This window comes from Kogia breviceps, chromosome 12 (assembly GCF_026419965.1).
Source record: "Kogia breviceps isolate mKogBre1 chromosome 12, mKogBre1 haplotype 1, whole genome shotgun sequence".
In the NCBI taxonomy this organism is placed as follows: domain Eukaryota; kingdom Metazoa; phylum Chordata; class Mammalia; order Artiodactyla; family Physeteridae; genus Kogia; species Kogia breviceps.
In genome coordinates this window covers 49,591,464-49,613,904 of record NC_081321.1, presented here as the reverse complement: position 1 = coordinate 49,613,904, position 22,441 = coordinate 49,591,464, and the positions used below count along the sequence as shown (strand labels likewise).

Here is a 22,441-nt window from a genome sequence, read left to right as displayed (position 1 = left end):
GAACAGAGCTTGCCCCACATTATGAAAAAAAGTTTTCCTGCAGAGAGGGCCGGAAGGTTTCCCCTTTCATTGGTTTCTCTCATCACAGCCAGCCATACACAAGCTGGGCTGCATGGCACCTGCCAGCTCTCTTCAATTACATCACCAAATATTAATCACACTCTTACAATTCAAGCATGCTGTTTGTGCCTGAATCCAGACTGTTGCACTATATTAGCACCAGTGCATCAACTTGTATATAGCTTAGGGCCTGCAGGCTTCAACTAACTTAAACGACAGTCCAAGGACCAAAAGGAGAAAATAAAGTGGCATTTGTTGGTGAGGCTTGGCCTCACAGGGAGACTTTCTCAGGAATCAAGTAATTAAGATACCCATTGACAACAATTCCTGGCACATAAATCCAGGGACCCAGTGCATCAAAATATGACCCTATCCCTCAAAACTCAGATCTACAAATAAGGAAAGCCTGCTTGTATATACAGTGGTGAGCCTGTGTCAGAGAGGATGCTGCCCAGAAGCATTAAAGAGGATACTCCTAACCCCCAGCCTACCTGCTGGGTAGGGGATGTTTCTTAGCCTCTTGTACTCCCCCTGGGGCCCCCGAACACGGCCTCTCAGCCTTACTCCCTGGCTCTGACTTGAGCCTGACCTCATTAAGTTTGGCTCACATTCACCCTTCCTGACAGTTGGGGGACATTTTTCCAGCATATTAAGATTTCATCCAAAGACAAATTTAAGAAATTTGGGGGGAATTTCTTAACTGTGAATCTTTGAAACCAGGAAAAGGGGCCTCTTAAAAGAAGGCATTAAAAAAATAAGAGTCAGACCTGACAAAGTACCAAAATCTTGTGTTGCCTTAAAGGAAACGCAAGCACGGCTATTCATACAGTGAGGAGGGGACGTGGGCCGCCCACTGCAGGGCCATCTCCAGGAGCAGGAAGCAGCCTCCACTTTCTGAGCTCTGTGGTTAGGCTTTGGGCTCGACTCCTTTGCAAATACAGAGGGCTGGCAGGAAAAAGGAAGAATGAGGTGATTGCCAATCCCACGTTGCTTTTTCCAGGAAGGTCTGGGGGAGGATCGGTGTGGAGAGAGCTGAATTGGTGGGAGAGCCTCTACGGATTCCGTGAATTGCTTAATTGAGGTCATGCCAAGCTCTTAAAAGCCACGACTAGCATTTGGGCTCTCGGCATGTGTCTGTTCCTGACCAGCCAGGCCTCCGTGATGTTTCATCCCAGGCCTCCTGGGATTCAAGCTTCTGTTGAGATTTGGTTGTTGGAAGCCAGAGATGGGGACCAGAGCCTGAGACGCTCTGTCTACCATCCTCCATCCAAACCTGCTTAGCCCCCCTGAGATGTGCCTCTGTCTGCCTAGGACTTAGTTTCTGTCTGGGCAAACGAGACTTCCTGGGGCTTAACCTCCCTCCTAGAAGGGCGCTGAGCTTCTAGCTGAGGGGGGAAGATTCTCCATTTATGACTATTTCAGACCAACCCAAAAGCACCCCCTTTAGATTATTAGCGCAGAGATACCCTTCTGAGTCTCTGAGTCTTCACTTTCCAGTGGAACCATAGACCTTTCCGGATGAAAGTTGCACAGGTGCTCTCCTTCATACTTTGGTATCACTAGCAGCAGTAGAAAAAGTATGAATTGGGGTGTCACGGGGGCTCAGCAGGAAGCAGTTTTCCTGGGGGAATGTGCTGTCCTCCTGCCAGTGGGGACCGGTTATCTGTGCTCTACCTCCCCAGTGATGAGGAACACTCCTAAGACTATAATAGCCACAATTTAGAGTTAAATAGCATCTTATTCTTCTTCACAAAGGACTTTCCCAGACATATTTGCATTTAATCCTTGGAAACTTCCGTAAAGAAAGGCAGCTGAAGAAGCAAATGCAGTGAGGTTGCGGGACTTTGCCAAGTTCACACAGCTAGTCCACGTGAGGACTCAGCTGTGACTTCAGAACCTCTGACTCTGCGCCCACAGTGGACTCTACCAGGCGGGGAGAATCCAGGAAGAAAGACTCCCAGGGGAGGAGAGCCGTCCAAGGCCATGTCGAGAGGTCTGCGAGTGGAAGAATGTGACTCACTGGTGTGTGTCACTGGAGCCGCAGGAGTGGATGGTCAAGATGAGGCAGTCCCTGAAGGAAGAGGGTCCATCACAACCATCAGAAGGGGTCACATTCTTCTTAAATGACTTTGAAGTCTCACTAAGGAAATTAAGACTTAGGGAAGCAAGTGCTATTTCCATCCCTCTTTCTAGTTAAAAATCAGGACTTAGGAGAGAAGGGAGAGCATGGGAAGTGATCTATGTGTTTGGTGCCAAAGCATGAACGTTGGGTCCCTAGCCTGTGGGTTACGAAGTCAGAGTGGGGGCTGTGACTGGGAAATGGAGCAATCCAGCAAAAATGAGAAAGAACTTTCTTAAGTGGGGACTTACCTTCCCAAGTAGACTTTCACCTGAGTTAACATGGAAGAAGAAAATTGTCTAGGTAACACCGTAGACCCTGGAGAACCACTGCACCAAAAGCTACCCTTCTGGAGCTGATGCCTAGGAATTATCATGAGAAAGTGATAAGCAAGAAGATCATAAATGCCATTTTTATAACTTTATGACTATCTACAAATACGTATTGGTGATAAAAGGGAACCTAAAATTTTAATATAATGGAGTAAACAAAAATCCAAGGTATCACTGATGGAACTCAACCCCAAATTTCAGCCCCAGAAAAGCTTGCTGTTAAGGAAGAATGAGCGGGGAAGCATGTGCTAAAGAGGAGGTGGCAACCTTTATTCATGTATTCATCCATTCAGCTAGTATCTACTTTACATCCATAATGTGCCCACATGGTTGTCGATATGATGCTAGAACAGTGAATAAAACAAAATCCCTGGCTGCATGGAGCTAATGTTTTGGGGGGGGGGGCAGAATGAGTAAATTAATAAATACGGTAGTTTCCGACTGTGCTGTGTAAGTACCATGAAGAGCTGAGACAAGAGCAGGAAGCACCATACTTGTAGATGAGCGGCTGGAGAAGGCACTCTGAGGGATGCCCAGGAGCCGGCTCTGTGAGGGTCTGGAGGAAGAATGGGCCAGGAAGAGGGAAGGACGAGCCCCCGTGGCACGTTGAAGAAACAGGAAGAAAGCTAGTGTCCCGAGCATGTGGCAGAGTGTAAAAGATGTCAGAGCAGCGTCAGAGATCAGACCATGGAGGGCCTCATCGCTGGGTTATATTTTAAGATGATAGAAAGCCAATGGAGAGTTTTAAGCTGTGGAGTGATGACTGGATGAACAGAGAAATGGCTGTGGAAGATTTGCTTGCAGGCCTCTCAGCCAGTCTGAAAATACAAGCAAAGGGTTTTCTGATAAAAATTCCAAAATAGATACGGAGACGAGACATGTTCATCCAGGAGGAATCGTATAATTGCTACTCATCAGAAGGGTGAAAAGACATCGCTGTGGCTGCCGGGGGATCTCTCGAGTTCAAACGTTCAGTGAAATGTGTCTAACATGTGTACTCCAAGGAGCAGCACACAGCCAGGCGAGACCAGAGCAGGAAAGGGACGTGCGTGTGAGTGACCATGGGCTGAGACTTAGAAGCAGCAGCCACTGAAAACAAGACTTTTTGCTTTTGTTTTGTGAATACATAAAGAACAAGAAAATATGACAGGGCAGAATAAATCCACTGCCTGGAGTAAGTAGCATTCGCTGATTTGCTCACTTAATCGAACATCTGTTGGTCACTCATTATACACTGAGCAGTCTTTTAGGTACCAGGGATGCCACAGGTAGCAAAACAAAAATCTCCGTCCTCATAGAACTTAAGTGGGGGACAAGGGCACACAGGGGAGCAGTCGAGAAAATAAACAAAATAAGTAAAATACTTAAAATGTTAGGTGGCAGGAGATGCCTGAAGAAAAAGAAAGCAAAGAAGGGGAATAGGAATTCCGTTTGGGGGTGGGGAGTGATTTTTAAAGAAGGTCATTTCATTACTTGGCTTTTATTTCAAGTATGATGGGAAAAGCCATTGGAGGGTTTGAGTAGGGTAATGACGTTATCTGACATTTTAAAATAATTACTCTGGTTGCTCTGAGAATAGAGGTAAAGGACAAAACTGAACAGTTTTCAACACCTTCACTGCCATCACTGTAGCCATGGCACCATCCTCTCTTGCCTAGATTATTGCAGGGAGGCCCTATGAGGCAATTGCAGTGCTGTAGGCCGAACAAGATGGTGTGACATGAATAAGCAAAATACTCAACTCTTGGTGTGTTTCCTTCTTACTAGAGGATCAAGAAGGTGAGGCATTTTAAGCTGTTAGCAAGAAAAATATTGTAAATATTTGCCACAAGTGGAGACTGGATCCAGAAACAAGAGTAGCCAGAAGGTAGATAGAAGGGCAGGACTGAGTGGGTGGTGGGGGACCTGGCCTGAGAGCCACAGCAAAGGAGTGAGAGGGGAGGTGACTTAGAGTGCAAATCTCAGAGGAGAGGATGCTTTTGATGCAGCCCATATGACCAGGTGCTGATGGGGAGCAGTGAAGAAGGTCATCAGGAAGTAGGTAGGAGTTGTAAGGTCAAGATTCCAGAAGCACCATCACAACGTGTAAAGTTGCTGAGAATAACATGCAGGGGAAAGAATGGGAAAGCAATCTGTATTACCTAAACTTAAGTCCTCAGGGAAGGTGGGAGAATGCCCTGAAAGGGGAGGGAGTGGTGTGGGAGCAGGTGGAGGGACAGAGGGAGAGCTGCAGTCTGGAAGGGCCAGGCTGACCGGGAAGCAATCAGTGCCTCTGTCTTGCCTTAGGAGTGAGAGCAGTTTGAAGGATCGGCATCCCCTGGAGGCGGTAAATCTGCAGAACAACTTGGGTTCACTAATAAGTCAAGCTCAATTAGCAATCTCCAGCGTTCTGATAGGGTGTCTAGGCTGGTTGATCGTGGCAGTAGTGTACATGGATGTATTTTGACTTTGTCAGAAAGTTGATGGTTTCTTCCCTTAGTCTTTGGACAAGATGGAGAAATACTGTGTGAACAGCAGCTCAGTTGCTTCATAGATGGCCTGAGAGCTATACCCAAAGAGTCTAAAATTCATGAGGACACGGTCTTTCTGGATCAGTGTTTTCAGCCTTTTTTAGTCCTAAATCACCCCCTGCCCCACCACCCAGTAATTTAAACATGGATATCTCATTGTCTGCCCTCTACTGTTGAGTCTGTCTTCTATGTTTCCACCAGACAAGAACACGATTTTTCAAATTGCACTTACTTTCATCCACTTGCCTTCAAAAAATGTTGATATACCCTTTGTCTGGTTAGGTTGACCTGGAGGAAGGTCTCTGATGGCTTGGTTCTGCTTAGCATTGTTGTTTTTTTCCTTCAGTGACCCAGATGAAGATGGCAGAGCTGGTTATCAAATTTAACGTGACATAGCATAGAAGGAGAGCTGATTTTTTTGGATGAAAGGATATGGATTCAGATGTCCCTTGGTGGGTTGGAACGATGGACTGAAACTAGCAAGATAATAAAGGCAATGGAGTTTTCCACTCAAAGTAAAATATCCATTGTGTAAGTGTAAACTAGAGGAAGACGATGAGTCAAGAAACCTTCTCAGGTCTTTTTTTTTGTGGACTGACTGGGGTTTGTTTGGTTGGGTTTTTTGTTTGTTTTCGCTCGTACCTGCACATACCGCCAATATAAGCTGCAGTAATTTAAAAAAGAGCAAGGTCTAAATCAAAGAAGTAATCATCTCATTCTTTTGTGGACCACATCTTAAGTGTTTTCAGTTCTGAGTGCCATTCGTTGAGGACTGTGACAAACTAGAAGGCTCCGAGAGCACCCCTTGCACAGTATTTGGTGCTCAGTTAATAAATACTGGTTGAATGGATGGTTAGGGATGGTGCCTCAGGTCCTGTGAAGGACAGTTCGTGAGACTAGGAAAGAGGAAACTTTGAGATAGCGCTCTTCAAATATTTGCAGAGCTCTGAAGTAGACGAAAGACTAGATTTCTTTCATGTTTTCCCAGAAGACAGACCAACACACCAATGGGTGACTAGGTCAATTTTAAAAAGAATTTCCTGGGGCTGTTCTCCAGTGGCGCTGCAAAGTTAGTCCTGTAAAGTTCCTTGGACAAAGACTATCTACAGCAGCTCATTCGATGGCAGAGGCCAGGACCAGTGTGAGGGGTGTTGAAGGAGGGATTCCTGCATTTGGGGTACAGCCAACTTAGTGGCCTTCTGGTCTCTTCCAGAGCTGAGCTTCTACTTCCAGTGGGTCCAGATCAATGGTGCCTTGTCTTTTCAGCTTTGCAGAATCAATGCTGCAAGGGAAACTATTACACTTACTTTTTAAAATGTTTAATGGAAACTTCTGAGGATACCACCTGGAGTTAGGGAAAGCCCTTTAATTTATTTAGCCCTTTTTAAGCCTTGCATTTTTTTTTTTCTCATCTCATCCTTGTGTCAGTTGGCCTCATAAATATTCATAAAGGAATTGACCCCAAATGAGAGTCTAAATATCTTTTCCTAAGCCTTTCAGTTTTGCTTTCTTGTAACAAGTAATTATTTGAATATGATCTCTGGTCAGTCATATTATTGTAAACTAGTGAGTAATCTATTTGAGGAGGTATTTTGGAGGGGGTGTTGTTTTTTGGCCACACCGTGAGGTTCGCAGGATCTTCGTTCCCCAACCAGGGATTAAACCCGGGCCCCGGCAGTGAAAGTGCTGAGTCCTAACCACTGGACTGCCAGGGAATTCCCTGTCTGGGGAGTTTTTAAAAAATATTTAATCAGGATTTCGGAAACCATAGGATCTGATGTGAAGGAATAGACTTTATCTATTCATCTTAGGCCCTAAGTACGTCTATGTCTTAGAGCTCTCAAGCTTCCAACCTCTCTTATCCTCTCACCTCCCCCAGCGGAGAGAAGTGAAAGCCAAGGACACTTGGGAAGTGTACAGATTCAAGCCCACAGCCTAGACGTGGGCTGTGGATGCAATATGAACAGCAGAAACTGAGGTCGCCCCTTAAGCTGCAAGACAGATGAGGGAGGCCTGCAGTCTGTGGGAGAGGACTCCGTCGGACTCCTTGGCCACAGGTAAAATGACCTGGGAAGTGGTGGCTTCCGCAACTTCCCTGTAAGCTGTGTTGGGGAACAGCTGCAGATTTTGTCCCCTCATGGTCACCTTTTGCTGTTTTGCCTCACACAGAAAATTCCCCTTCCTTTTCTGCCAAAAGTTCCCCATCATTGCCTGCTTTTTACCCACTGAGAGGTGGGCAATAATGGTCTCATTTGAGATTCTTCAACTAGAATGAGAAACCTGCAGAGCTAAACCCTGACATCACATTTCTTTGGTGTGTTTTCTGGGACAGTCTGAGTTTAGCTTAAGGGCCGCTAACACGGGATACGATCTTGGGAGAGTAATGTAACCTCTCTGAGCCTCGGTCTCCTCATCTGTCAGATGCAGGGTCTTTGAGAGATTTTAGACATGGTACGCAAATACCCAGCCCAGTGTCTGGCCTTGTACAAGGTGTTCAGTAAGTTACAACTGTGGTCACTATTATTAGCTATCATTGATTTACACCGTCTTTAATCACATTACCAGTTTTAACTCTTGAGTATTTTACTCTTTGTTATTTAAGACTAACCATGGCGAGAAGTCCACTTACCATCACGTGATGAGCTGTGCTTCAGACTCTGAAAGCCTGCGGAGGGGAGGGTGCTCTGCTTTCTCTCTTTATTTGTAGTTATTCACCCTGGTCATTTGTTGGGGAGGGGAGGGGCGGGGGCTCGTATTTGATTGAAAACCAACAATGGAAGGAACAGAATAAACCTTTCTTTTCCAGAGCTGTCTTTTCTATTTTCAATTTTTTTGTTGTTCTTGAAGATGAAGAAACAGGGGCTGTTAATAAACGTAATATTAGCACTTGTGGTGGTCTTGTTCCTGTGGATGACAACTCCAAGATGAGTGTTTGCCTTTCAGAGCTGTGGTGACACAGACTTCACTCTCCTGAAATTCTCTGCCCTGAGAGAACTCGATTACCTGGGCTTATGGTAGAGTCAGAGGACAGTTTTTTGCTGCCTTTTCAAGCTTGTTAAGAGTGCCCTTAGCCTGTCTCCACTGAGCTCTAAGTAATTTCCAGTCCTTGATTCTAGAGCTGCCACCTTCTGCGTCACGAGTGATTCCAGACTCTGTGCCTGGATCTCCAGGCCCCAGCCCCTCCCTGGGGACCGTCCCCACTGCATCCTCCTCTCTGTCTGAACCTGTCTTCTTACTCTCCACACTTCCTCCCTTCGGTCCCCAACCCCTGCTTGTGCCACTACACAGCCTTTCTCAAGCCATTACCCCCTTTCCCTTGAGCCATGTAGTCTGTCATCTTTAGGGTCAAGGTGACAGGGGGTTTATTGCTCAACTGATTTTGAATGTTAGCTAATGATTTTGGTCTACAGTAGTGGTTCTCAACCGTGGCTGCAAATTGGAATCACTTGGGAAGCTTTTAAAAAAATTCCTGGTCCCTGAGTCCCATCCGCAGAAGTTCAGATTTAATTGCTCTGGGATGTGACCTGAGCATCAGGATTTTTAAAGCCTCCCCAGGTGATTCCATATGCAGCCAAGATGGGGAACCACTGGTCTACAAATTCGTTCAATCCCCAAGCTGAATGTATTCTAATAATAGCTCTGTTTGGTCCCCAAGTGACTTGGATACCACAGTGTCTTAAATAGTTCATGGGAGTATAGAAACATCAAAGTAGCTATTTCCACCTTGTGTTAATTTGGTAGATTTGGGGGAAGGAAATAGTATGGTTCCTTTTTTGAAAATTCAATTCATGGCATACCGCTGGGCCCACTTGACGGTAGCAGCAGCAGCAACTAGCTTTTATCAAGCTCTCAGCATGTGCCAGGCACTGGGCTAAATACTTCCTAAGCTCTTCACATTAATCAGCCCATTTTTATCCTCACAACAAGCCCAGGATTTTTTGGCCTCTCTGCTTAACGAGGAAACTGAGGTCCAGAGAGGCTTATCCGCTCACCCAGGGCTATACGGAAAGCAGTGCTAAACTCAAGCACAGACATGTCCAGTGACTTCACTGTTCCTCTACCCTCTGGGAAAGAACTTAACCAAATAACTTCCTGGAAAATAAGGATGTGCTTTGGGGTTGAGCCCTTTTTCAATTGGGCTGTATTCTTTTGTATATCAAGCTCCTTCATAAATTTGATGTCAGGTTCACTCCCAAGCTGCCTAGATATATCCAGGACCAGGGGCCATGTCACAAATTAATTTTTTTCATGCACTCAGGAGATATTAGTTGAGAAAAGCGTCTTGCTTCTAGCCTCTAACCTAGCAGAACCTACCGCATCTGTTACTTAGTCTTCCTACCACCTCTCTGAGGAATTGAATAGGCAGTGTTGTCCCCATTTTGCAGAAAGGGGGACTGGTGTGCCACATATTAGCTTTCTACTAAATACTAGTGATAGCTACCACTTCTTGAGTACGTACTAAGTGTCGGGCTCTTTGCTAAGCTCTTCACCTCCTGTGCGGTTAGCCTCATTTACAGATGAGGAAATGTAGACCCAAAAAGGTGGAGCTACTTGCCCAGGGTTATACAGCTAGTAACTGGGTACCATGTTTGCTTGTTTGTTTTTTAACTTCCTTGTGAGCAAAATCGCAAGACATGGCCTTTGTTTGCTCTCTCACCATAGCCTGGCCAGCCTCTGCTGTGTGTGTCGTGGCATCTGGACAACCGTGTCTGGAATAAACCATTGAAGCGTAAAGTGGATTTTCTTTCTGTGTGTCGAATGGCCATTTAATAGCTATCGTGAAACAAAGGATTTTCTGCCAACCTTGAATATCATGCTGAGGTCAAGCAGGCTCTAAATATTCCTTCTCCAGCCATCCCAGTCCGAGGCTGCTTTGGCGTAAACAAGCCCCGAAGGTGAGAACTGGCTCTTGGAGCAGTTTCACCACCCAACCCCCACCCCCGTCCATCGCTGAGCGCTGCTGTTTCCCACAGATGCAGATTAATGACAAGAATCCTGCCACTGCTGCTGGGGAGCTTCATTACTGCACGGACACTAAATGCTTAAGACAGGAACCTATCACCCCTGCTCGCTAATTGTGAATATGCCAGCTCATTTTCTCTCTCTTCAAGCCTGTAAAGACTAGGTATTTTCTGGTTTGTTAAAATATGTACACACACACACACACACACACACACACACACACACACACACACACACACACACACACACACACACAAATCTGTAGGGAGAATGACTGTTTATACAGAAAGAGATCAGCAGTGTGGTGACCGGATGGAGTCTCAGGGAAAATAAAGTACCTGGCGGCCTGTGTCAGGGCAGCAGGTCACTAATTGAGTGCAAACCTTTTTTTTTTTAATGTTGTTTATCCCCCTACAGGGCATACAAAACCATTGAGGATGATGACTTGAAGTTTCCCCTTATATATGGAGAAGGCAAGAAGGTAGGCGCGTGCCCTCCCCGGACTGAGAGAACAAAGCTCTGTCTCCACGGAGCCCGTGGTGATCTGTGTGTTCCACTCAGCAGCTCATGATTTTATAGCCTTGACAGCTTGAAAGAATATCACCTCCATCATCCTTCAGGCCTCCTGTCTTGAGGGTCCAAGGAGTGGCAGGGTTGGGGGACGGGGGGTAAGCATGAGGGACTAAAGTCAATTTTGTGACAATGACATCCCCCTTCTCAATCCATTTGAATAACTTTTCACAGTGTTTAAACACGACCACTTTCACATACATCATCTCCTTGTGTATCTGACAACAAGCCACAAGGCAGGCAGAGCTGGCTGTCTTATATCCATTTGGTAGATGAGGCAGCTGGGACTCCGAGGTTAAAACTGCTCAGGCAGTCACGCAGCTGGCGAGGGGTGGTACCAGATGTGGAGCCATGGCCTTCCACTTCCTTCTAGTGCCCTCAGATCCCACCATGGAAGCTCAGGCTTTGCAAGGTGGCTTCTCCACTTGCCCCATGGAAAGGGGATCCAAAGTTTCACCCTGATTAAACTGTAGGATCACATGCACCAGATCCCAGGTGGAGATAGCAAAGACCATCCATCACCAGCTCCCAGGGCCTCAGTCAGAATCAAACATTGCTGAGCTGAAGGAAGGCTGTTGATCTTAAAGTGGTCTCTGAGCAGAGACTGGAGAGGGTTACAGTCCTGGAGCAGAGATGAGGAAGCTTTGAAGCCACTTCCCAGGAAGAACAAACACCTTCTGAATCATTGCATTCTTCCTCCAAACACGAATACATTTCAACTAGGCGCTGAGAGTTCCAATTAGAAGTGAAAAATGTGGTCACATTGAAAAGAATCTTCAACTGAAATTTTTTTCAGCATTTGGTAGCTTTTATCAGGATGAAGTGATTCATAAGAAAACCGAAGGAGGCCTTCATGGGCAGAACTTGAGTGTATGTGTGGGCATGTGCATGCGTGCGTACGTGTGAAAGAGAACACACAGGATTAGGTTTTGGGCTCAATGTAGCCCAGCAGTGATTTCACTGGAAGTAGACATTTCGTGGAGGGAAATGAAACACAACTATTTGATCAATAAATGCATCATTTTTCAAACTAACTTGCCTCATCTCTGGTTGAGAATCATGACAGGGAAGAGCTCTACTCCTGGTAGGGTTTTGTGTATCTTTCTGTAGAGTGGGCACCATCAATGCACATCAGTCAGCCCAGTGATCTACGCCTACAGCTGCAGTTCTTTGTGGTGCTGAAATTCTCAGTATTACCCTGCTGCTACCCAGTGAGTCCCAGTAAGCTCAGGACCACATCCTGTTGCCTTTGTATCCTTAGTACCTGTCCAGCCTGGTACTTGACACATGGCAGGCCGTCAGTAAATGCATGAGTATTTAATAAGCTATTCAGTTATGTTCAGTATACTCTCCTTGGTACAACAGGAAAATGGATAAATGTGTTCTTTAAAGATTATCAGCAAATAGATTTAAAAGAGCAGGGTTTTCCCAGTTTAGCAAACAGTTCAATTCACCAGGACATCATGTTCCTCCAGCATTTCAGTTAATTAGGGCTTGACAGTTCTGTGATATGTAGCTGACAAGTTCCGTCATTATACCTGTTGACCTATTTAAAAGCCACTGTGGCGTCAGTCTGCTTCAGGCATGTCCTCTACCAAAGTAGCAAGCCTCCTCTGTTCCAGGAGCCCATGATCTCTGGAGAAAGCTTTACAACACATCAGTTCTGTCTTGATCCTTTACAGGGGTTTTCTCCTTCCTCTCTGCACACGCCTCCCCAGAAGTTTCAGAATACTTTCACTGCTGTTACTTTTCATTTGATTTCTGCCAATGCTTTGAAGGACTTGTGTGGGACATGTAAACAAGTTCAGTAACTAGCAGAAATATCAGATTTCTTTGGACTAAAATGTCCAACCAGAGAAGGTGCCACAGCAGGAAGGAGAGGAGAAGGGCTACTAGGGACTCAGAATGTCCACATTTAGAGCTGAGTGCATCTCAGCTAGAAGGGAGCTGGGCCAGGCCCCCAGCAGAGCAGTGCCAGACCAGAGGTCCCCAGGTTCACATTCCTGTGTCTGCATTTCACCCCCTTTGATTCTTGCCTTTGAAATATGTGTTACGGTTTCATTTCCACTTGACTGTAAACCTGCCCACCTTCTGATGTGAAACCAGCTCCAAAATCCACAGCTTTCTGGGGAAAGTAGGATGAAGATATGGTAATGTGTTAGATTCATGTCTTAGCATTTATAAGTTATTCTTATGCCCAAGCATTAGAGCGAGGATGCAAGTTCAGGTCTTTGAACCATGACACTACACCAGGTATAGTGTTGCTGATCCAAGTGTTAGAGCAGTGAGCTTCAGTCCATCCAGAATGAGTTTCACTCCATCCCTCTGTGTTTCCCTGTCTTGATGCTGGATATCCTTCTGCACAAAAATGTAGTGCCCCCTGCTGCAGGGAAACTTCTTAGTAGAACTTTTACCTCCTCTGAACTCATATAACCCATTGTTCATGTGTCTTTTAGCACTCAGCCATAGTCCATATGTTGTTAATTAGACATGTACCTCTTAGCCTCCCTTACCAGGTTCCTTTGTGGGAGAGACCAGGCCTTAGATATTTGTCCCCCACAGCATGGTGTCTGCACATAGTAGGCGCTCAATAAATGTTTGGGTAAATCAAATCTGTGGCCTCCCAGGAGATCATTAGGCTGACAGTGTAGGCATTAGTTTAATTGTATTGCTTCCTTAAAGCATTTGGACAACCACGTAGAGAAAGCTACAGATGGTGTGGTCTCAGCTATAAGGTATCTGTATTTACAGCAAAGTGACATCATGTTCCTTTCCACCCAGATGGAATTTGTAAAGATGTTAGCAGGACAGGTTATAGGTTGCTAATGGTTTATTTTCTCCAGCCATAAAGTGTAATATATGAGCTTTGGGTGGGCAGGATCTGCCTCTGACGTGTTTACATCTTTTATCACAGAACTAGAGGCGTAGCAGGTGTTCAGTAAACACGTGAAGGATGGATGTATAGCAGATGGGTGGGTGGATGGCTGGATGGGGGGATGGGCCGATGGTTGGATTTGGTTTGAATTGATTTCAGTAGCTGTAGACATCACAGATGTATTGTATTTAGTTTATTGGACACCCTTCCCTCCAGTCTCTGCAAAAGAAATCTGAAATGAGACAGCAGCAGTCCATTAAAATTAAGATAATTGCTAGAAAAGCCACTCCTCAAGTATGCAAGTGACCTTGGTGGGCCCTTCCTTGGAAACAAGTACCCACAGAAGTTAGCAGCCAGGGGTATGGAGAGGGGCAAGAAGAACCGGAAAATGACTGCTTCTCTCTTAGCCCATGGCAGCTATACTGTGGTGAGAATACTTTCTCTCTGTGTGTGAGTGTTTCTGATGACCCTCTGCTTATACTCCTAGGCCCGAGTAATGGCGACTATTGGAGTGACCAGGGGACTTGGGGACCATGACCTGAAGGTGCATGACTCCAACATCTACATAAAACCATTCCTGTCTTCAGCTCCAGAGGTATTGCCTGAGGTTTTTGTTTCTCTTTGGTACAAGAACATGTTTTCTACTTTATTCTTCCCATGACTCACAGCCCATATCCAGACAGTAGCCAATGTGTGTCACATGTACTTCTGCAGTGTCTCTCATATCTGTTTCTTTTCCCCACTCCATTCTCACTGACTGTGCTGGTTCCTCCCTCATGGCCTCCCGCACAGATGGCTGCACAGCCCCTAGTGGCATTCCTTGCCTTCTCAATCCAGCCCACATATTGCCATCAGGCCAATTTTCCTAAACAACTACTCTGACACCTGTTTGTTCAGAAACCTTCAACAACATCCCAAGGCTCAGAGACTAAAGCGCAGACTCCTTCACTTGGCATTCAAGGCTTGTTATAATTTGGTCTAACTTTAAAAAAAAAAAATCTGATCTATGTTCCCCTACACCAGCCAGAATGAACTTGCTATTTTTTTGTACATGACCTTCAGTTTCCCATATTTGCTCAGACTATGCTTTCTGCCTCGTACGCCCTTCCTCCTCATCTCCAAACATCTGAATTCTCTTTTTTCTCTAGAGTTTAACTTAAATGCTCCTCCTGCTTTCCCCTCCCCCAACCAGAAGTCATGTCTCCTCCTACTCCAGATACACATAGAGCAGCTGCCTCATACAGCGTTTTCACTTTCTGCCTTGTAGCATGGTGGTTCGTGTATATACTTTGTCCCCTCTTAGATTTTTAATTGCCTAGAAAGCTGATGTCATTCAGTTGATGTTTAGAGAAGTTAACTGAAAAACAAGTTGTCATATATTTGGCTTAAAAAATCATTTTTCTTATAATACAGGAAACAATGTCAAGTTCTACTTCAAGGTATATCATTTAGAAAAGATATTGCTTCTAAGTGATAGAAAACTCTAAGTAATAGTAGTTTAGGGGTTTATTTTCTCTCATATCAAGGAGGCTGGAATTTGGTGGCTGTTCATGTTGGTACAGCACCTCCAATGTGCCAGGGTTGACACCTCTGCTTCTTCTTTTCCTTTGTAGTTGCAATATAGTGACAGAAGCCCCAAGCATAACATTTTCATGCAAGGCAGGAAGGAGGGGACAGCCTATCTGTCCCAGTAGACATTCACTTGCATCTCATTGGCCAAAACTGTGTCACATGACCACACCTAGCTGCAAAGGAGGTTGGGAGAGTGAGAGAAATGTTTGCAGTTTGTACAGTAGAGGAGAGCCAGGGAGGGGTGAGTCGGGAACCAGTGGTATTTGCATACCGTGTAATTAACTGTTGAAACGGTGCCTCGCACTGGAAATGCCCTGAATGTTTAGACATAGCGCCATCTGCATGTTCTTCCCAAGGGTGGGTGCTGTGTTTGTAGCGAAGGCTCTTTTTGTTGGAGGAAACAGAAACCCACTCATGCTGACTCAGAAAAAGGAGGTGTTTATTTTAATAATGTCGGAAGAGATATTTACGGGGTCCACAAGAACCCTTGAAGAGCCAGGCTTTATGGAGCGAAGGTGGCTCTGGAATCCAGGCAGCCCTGAGACCAGCCATGCTCCATATGTCTCTGCCACCAGACAGCCAGCTTCTGACTCCCCCAATTGCACATTCCCAGAGAGGAATCTCATTGGCCCAACTTACCTTTTCTATGAGGTCACAAGTGACTTCCCAGCCTGTAGACTGTGTCCACTCCAGAGCTAGCGATGGGCACCATCAGCCACCCAGGCCTACCCCTTTGGCAGGGCTGTGAGCAGGGCTAGTTCCTTTAGAGTCCTTTATTGCTGAGGCTGACATCTAAAATAGATCTAGCCACAGGAGGTTAAGAGGTTAAGAGAGGGAAATCTCTAGTAAATAGCAGGCATGGAAGATATGCACATTTCCTGATACCACCCAGGATGTCCAGTGAGGTCAGCTTGGTGGAAATAATAATTAGCATCTGCAGACGTCTCTCTTTTCACCTTCATAGCAATTCTGCATGGTAAGAGCCCTTATGATATAAAGTGTCCAAGGGTCCCTGGAAGTTGGTGGATCCCTGCCCCCTCTATTCTGGCCAACGGAAGGATCCCTGAATTACTGCTGAAACTCCTCCTGGCCAGAGAAAACCAATAAATATTGGGCTGCCCAAAAAGTCCGTTCAGATTTTTTCATAACATCAGATGGAAAACCCGAATGAACTTTTTGGCCAAGCCAGTACTAGACTCATGGACGTCTATAGTTTCCCCCTTGGGAGGGAGGCATTTATCAGGCATATTAAATGGTATTATCAGGCATTTTAAATGGTACTGTCACCTTTCTGGTTTCCAAAAAACACAGGTAAAATGTGACTATATGGGGGGTGACAGCTTCTCAGGAAACATGAATAACCATTTTGCTCCTTAAAGGAGAGTGAAAGCTTTCTCACCCTCCCCACCCCCATACACACACACACACACACACACACACACACACACACACACACACTCACACACACATTTTCTATATAAAATGAGAAGTTTGGTTTGGTTTTCAGAAGAATGATCTCTATGCAGTTAGGTTATAGATCTTCTAGTCACTGTGCTACTGTGGATCCCAAGAAGAGACTGTAGGTTTAAAACTTGGGCCAGCATGGGAGAGTCCCCGAGGACTGATGAAAAATCCCAGTTGATTGATTGGAAACTTCATGTCACCTTTCTGGAAGTCTGGGCTGGACAATATACTTTTTTTTTTTTTTTTTACGTGCAGCATCTCATTTAATCCTCACAACAATTCTGTGAGGTGTGTATGGTTTTTATACCTATTTTACAGACCAGGAAATTGAGATCCAAGGAAGTAAATTAACTCCCCCATGGTTGTATAGTTATTAACTAACAAGATGATCCTTGTACTCAAGTTTGTCCAATTCAATCAGGCTCTGTAGGAGAGGGAAGCTGAGTTCAAGGAAATCTTTTTGGATAGTGTTGAAGGGACCCACTGAGTACTGTTTCAAGGGGCTCTGAAGAGAGAACCTCTGTCTTGGGACTTTAGTGGCCAGAGTTCCTCAGAGAAATACGGCCGGCCTCAGACTGCAGTTGTAGAAGATGATAGTGTGGTAGAAAAAGTAATTGGGAAAGACAGGACTGGCCTTCTGTGTGTGCCACCCTAGGCCAGACAGAATTGTGCAAAATGAGATTGTGCACCTATAATTTAGCTGAATGGGTATGTAGTGTAAATCTCAAGATTCTTTTGCACGAGATTAAAATTGTTGTATGTTTTAAACGCTTCCAGATGGAGAGACCTTAGCCAGAGCCAGGAAAGGGGGAGGAAGGTTCGAGGGAAGAGTGGGGAGCAGCTTGAATCAGCTCCGATGCAGGAGTGCAGAAGAAAAGATGGGTACAGGGGAACCCCACATCCCCAGTCTTGGGGCAGAAACTCCTTTTCCCTGGGTGGCAGTGATAAAGTCAGACCCTGGAGAAACAACTAGGGGGCTTCTGTTGGGAGCCCACAAAGCTGGGTAAATTTATTTAAACCATCTAATAAGGAATAACTGGCTCCCTTGCTGCCTTTATTCCCCCACCTGCACCCCAAGCCTACCCTAGCTTTCTAACCGTGACTTCCTAAGAACATTCCCCTGCTACGCTTCATCTTTGCCAAGCATGGATCTTTATTTCACATTTGCGTTCTAAATTTCAAACTCAGCTCAGGCTGGTAGTTTTAACAGTCGCAAGGAAGTGGGGTATGTGTGTGGGGGGGGGTGGAATGTGATTTAGTTCTAAGAAAAAAGGCTCAAAAATCTTCTTGGAAATCAGCATTGTTCCCATTCATCATTGTAGCTCCTAATTTGACTTGATGAGTTAAATAAAAATAAATCAAAACCATGTGGATCAAATTTACGTAAAAAATGCACAGGGGTTTAAAAATTAGAGAAGCGTTTCTAGCCAAACACATTTTTGGTTTCGCTGAACACAAGGCACTGGAAAAATCTAGAGTTTGCCAAACCCAAAGAGCGGCCGCCAGGTTTGCTGAGCCTCCCACATATCTCCCCAGGTCGAAGGTAGGGAATCTCTGGCCGAGAACTGAATTCCACAGGAGGCCCCCATCAACCCAGCACGGGTCTGTCCGCCGAGCAAAGGAAGCGTTTTGACCCTCCCCTGGTCCACGGCATCATTCCCCCGCGTAACTGGAGCCTCTCCTCCATAAGGGAAACACCCCCATCAGGTCTCCCACCCTCTTGCTCAGTGAAGCTCATCAGTGTTCAACATTTGTGTATCACCCTAGAGTTCAAGTGGAGAAGGAGAGGATTTGTGAATTCAGTCACTCTGCACCTTCTTTTCCAGCAGTTCTCCACCCCATCTAGCACACACCTCATGACCTATTCCTCAGACAGTGTGGCCCAGGCCTGCAGCCTAAACCTCCAGATGTTCTCTACTCCGCACCTATTTCTGGCCTGTGACAGGCCCTCCCTAGAGCTAGGATTCCTCTTAATGTCTTTCTCGCTTCTGGCCTCTACTCCAAGACTGTGCTGTTGACTTTAGGCCCCTTTCGGGCTCTTGGAAGAATGAGGTCTTTTTCTGTCTGGGGGCCGGTTTGCAAAGCCAACCCCATCAACTCAGCAGTCGCCCCCCTCTCACCCCTGCCAGACTGAACCACAAGGAGCCTGATTTTCTCTTGGCTTCATTTTTCCTCTCCTTGGTGTTCAGGATTCCTGTCAGCTGTTTTCTGTGACTCCAGCTCACTCGTTTAGGTCATTCTTAGTTCTCTTCATCTAGATTTTATTTTTTTCTTTCATCTGAAACAGGCTTCTCTAAAAGAAGGAAGACCTTAGGCTCCCGTATCTGAACTCCCTCCCTAGCACCGGCATTACCTGTGACCTCTACAAGTTCTTTCAGCCTGCTTTCCCCTTCCTGCAGGTGGGGTGGAAATGCCTAGATTGACAAGGTGCTGGGAAAAACAAATGAGAACATCTATGGAATTGCGTGGCACGAGGACTGGTACATGGTCAGAGATGGTCAGTAAACATTAGTCTTCCTTATCCACTGGCTTCTGGAAGCCTTTGCACTTACAGGGGATTCCCAGTATTCACTTTCAGGTGAAGAGAAGAATGACTATTTTGTTTGAGACTCCCCTGTTGTCTCCCATGAAAATATAAACAATATTTAAATCTCTCGTTGACTTCTGAACATTTACGCTCTTTTGATTCTCAGTAGCTTTTCATGCCCCAAGCCAAAATCCCGTTTTGGGAATGAGCATGTTTCATTGTATTGTGTACTTTCTGCGGTCTGGCCAATTCATAAAAAAACAATATTGGTGCACAGTGATACGGGGAGATGGCTGAGCTACATTAAGTGAAACGAAATAGGATTGTATATACAAAAAGTTGATCATAAGTAGGTAAAAAAGTTATTTGCATATGTATACACATATGCACATATATAAAAATAGAGGTCTTGAGAAGGAAATTTTCTCGAATGTTACAGTAATTATCTTTGGGTGGTAGAGGAGGAATTAAAAAATTCCCTAGACCCCTCATAAATACCTTAGGGGAGGCAGTGTGATATTGTGGTTAGAAATTCAGACCTGGTGATCAGTCATGGGCTCAAGCTCTATCTCTTTACTTACTGGCCGGGTGATCTTGAGAAAGTTACTTTACCTAAATCTCAGTGTCTTCCTCAGTAAAAAGAGGACAATAGGGTTGTTATACCCAGGAATGCAAGGAACAAGTTAAATGACATATAAAAAGTACTTAAAACAGAATCTGGCATAATAAACATTAGATCGTAGCTCCTATTCCATCAAGACCACAAAATCTCACTGGCTGTTTACACAGAGAGTAAACATGAGTCCAGTAGTGTTTATCGAGGAGCACACTGGGGAACATGTCCTCAAGGAATTAGAATTTTTGGCCACTTGGAAGGCCAAGAATAATCAGCCATAAACCCTTTGAGTCCTGCTTCCTAAGGGACTAGGGGAATTCAGAGAAGGGAGAGAGCACCATCTAATCTGAAGAAGGACAAGATAAGTAGGACAAGGAAAAGAAGGAAGCAGTAATGAGTCTGGTGTGAAGTAAAATTTGCCTTACAGAATCAGTTTGGAATATTAGCTTGAAGGGCTATTAGCTATAATCAAGCGAATTATCATGGAGGGCCTAGAACTGGACCCGAGGCAGCAGATCAGGTCTTTCAGCAAGGGGGTCAGCATGATAAGTGAATGTGGCGGTGGAAGTCTTAGCTTGTAACAGCACGTGGATGGGGGGTGCAGAGGTAGGGAGTTGCAGCCAGGGAGGCCACCGTAGAAGTGAAACCATGTGGCAGTGAGGCTCTGGGCTGGGGCAGGCACCAGGAAAGCCAAAAGGAGGCACATGGGAGAGGCATTTCACAAAACAACGTAACAAGAACTGAGGGCACATTTGCCTTTCAGAGGATGAAGCAGGGTGAAATTTTTTAAAAATTAAAAATAAACTTTGCTTTCTAGCCTATGAGAAAGGAAAAAGGTTGCTTGTTGGGGTCTGAGGAGGGAAAATAATTTTATCCTTTTTCCCTCTGAGTTTTCTGAACCAATTTAAAAAACAGACACAGGAGTCTGGAATGAAAATAACTTTATAGCGAGGATAAAGTTAGACTGGAAACTGCGGTTTGGATCTAAGACCAAAATGGACTTTTTTTTTTTTTTTTTTTTTTTTTGCGGTACGCAGGCCTCTCACTGCTGTGGCCTCTCCCCTTGCGGAGCACAGGCTCCGGAGGCGCAGGCTCAGCGGCCGTGGCTCACGGGCCCAGCCGCTCCGCAGCATGTGGGATCTTCCCAGACCAGGGCACGAACCCGTGTCCCCTGCATCGGCAGGCTGACTCTCAACCACTGCACCACCAGGGAACTCCCCCCAAATGGACTTTTTATTCCTCACCTCCAGCCCTCAAATTAAACTTGCCTCTTGGACTGGCTCTCATCTCCCCACCCCACAAAGGGAGGTTTTCCTGGTATTTACCTGCTGGAGGACAGGAACAGAGGGACAGGTGCTGCTTATGGAGAAGGAGGGACCAAGGAGAAAACTCCAGCGGGCTCGCTGTCCCATGTCCCTTCTCAACAATCCTGTAGGCAGAGGGGCCCATTGCAATACAATGCCTTTGTGCCTTTGTTGACTGCAAAACAACTTAAAGGCTTAACAGGAGAATTTATTATTATCTTTCATACTTCTGCGGGTTGAATGGGCTCAGCTGGGTGCTTCTCACGTGGTCACAGTTGGATATCAGTTGGGGCTGGAGTCATCTGAAGGCTAGATGGGCTGCAAGTCCCAAACTTGCTCTCTCACATGGTTGGCAGTTGATGTGGGCTGTCAGCTGAGTGTTGAGCCGAGGCAGCTACACAGCCTCTCCATGTGGTTTTGGCTTCTCATGGCATTACTGCAGCTGGATTCTGAGAGGAAACATCCCAAGGGGAATGGTTCGAGAGACTGAGGCAGAAGCTACAAAGCTTTTCAAGACCTAGTCTCAGGAGTCCCAGAACATCACCTCTTCCACATTCTGGTGATTAAGGAAATCACTAAGGTGGGTCCATATTTGAGGAGAGGAAAACTAGAATCCACCCTCGATGGGAGGGGCAGCGTGCTTGTACAGTGAGGGAAGGAAGTGATGGTGGTCTTTTGGAGACCTACCATCGCCTTCCTGTAGAAGTGTCCTCCCTGCTGTGAAATCTTGAGGATTAGAGTAATCATCATCTATCTTTCCAGTACAAGCTATTATAAGTTGGTGCATTAGTTATTTACCTAGTTAATTAAGAAAGGAAACCTAGTTTGCAGTGTAGAGGCAGATTTACAATGATGCTAATTAATTAAATGTAAGTATCAGGGTCCTTCCCTCAGACCAGCCTTCAGTGAGTTCTGGTTGTTACTGGGAACTATAGACAGTTCTATGTGGTAAGGAGAGGCAAGGTTACAATCAGGAATCATTTCCTTGCAATCATTTCTCAAAAGAAAGGGACCTCATTTTCCATGGTTCCAGTAGTCTGTTGCAATTTCTCTTCTCATTCCTAATAAACATTCACATTAGTGTCTAAGTTTGTATTCATAATTATTTCTGTGTTCTTTTTCTTAAAGAGAGCTCCCCAGAAAGACAAATACTGTATCATCTCACTTATATGTGGAACCAAAAACAGAAAACAAAACCCCCAAGAAACAACAACAAAAAACCAAAACGCAAAGAGATCAGACTTGCAGCTACCAGAGGTGGGGACAAAGGGGAATTAGAGGAAGGTGCTCAAAAGGTAAGACTCCCAGTTATAAGATAAATAACTACTAGGGATGTAATGTACAGCATGATGACTATAGTTTCCCATATACTGTACTGCTGTACTATATATGGGAAAGTAGTTAAGAGAGTAAATCCTAAGAATTCTCATCACAAAGAAAAAAACATTTTCCTTTTATTCTTCTGTTTTCTCTTTTTATTGCATCTATATGAGAAGATGGATGTTAGCTGAACCTACCGTGGTAATCATT

At 45.3% G+C, this 22,441-nt stretch overlaps 1 protein-coding gene across 2 annotated transcripts in view; it reads left to right on the top strand.

The window, feature by feature from the left end:
- The window catches only part of PPM1H (protein phosphatase, Mg2+/Mn2+ dependent 1H), a 266,407-nt gene that overhangs the window by 211,504 nt on the left and 32,462 nt on the right, over positions 1–22,441 (top strand). Inside the window, exons 7-8 of one of the 2 annotated variants that reach the window (XM_059082213.2) lie at positions 10,401–10,464; positions 13,916–14,023. In XM_059082213.2, the coding sequence (XP_058938196.1) occupies positions 10,401–10,464; positions 13,916–14,023 (172 nt within the window). The remainder of the gene's footprint in view (positions 1–10,400; positions 10,465–13,915; positions 14,024–22,441) is intronic. The other variant, XM_067009683.1, reaches the window with a different exon arrangement.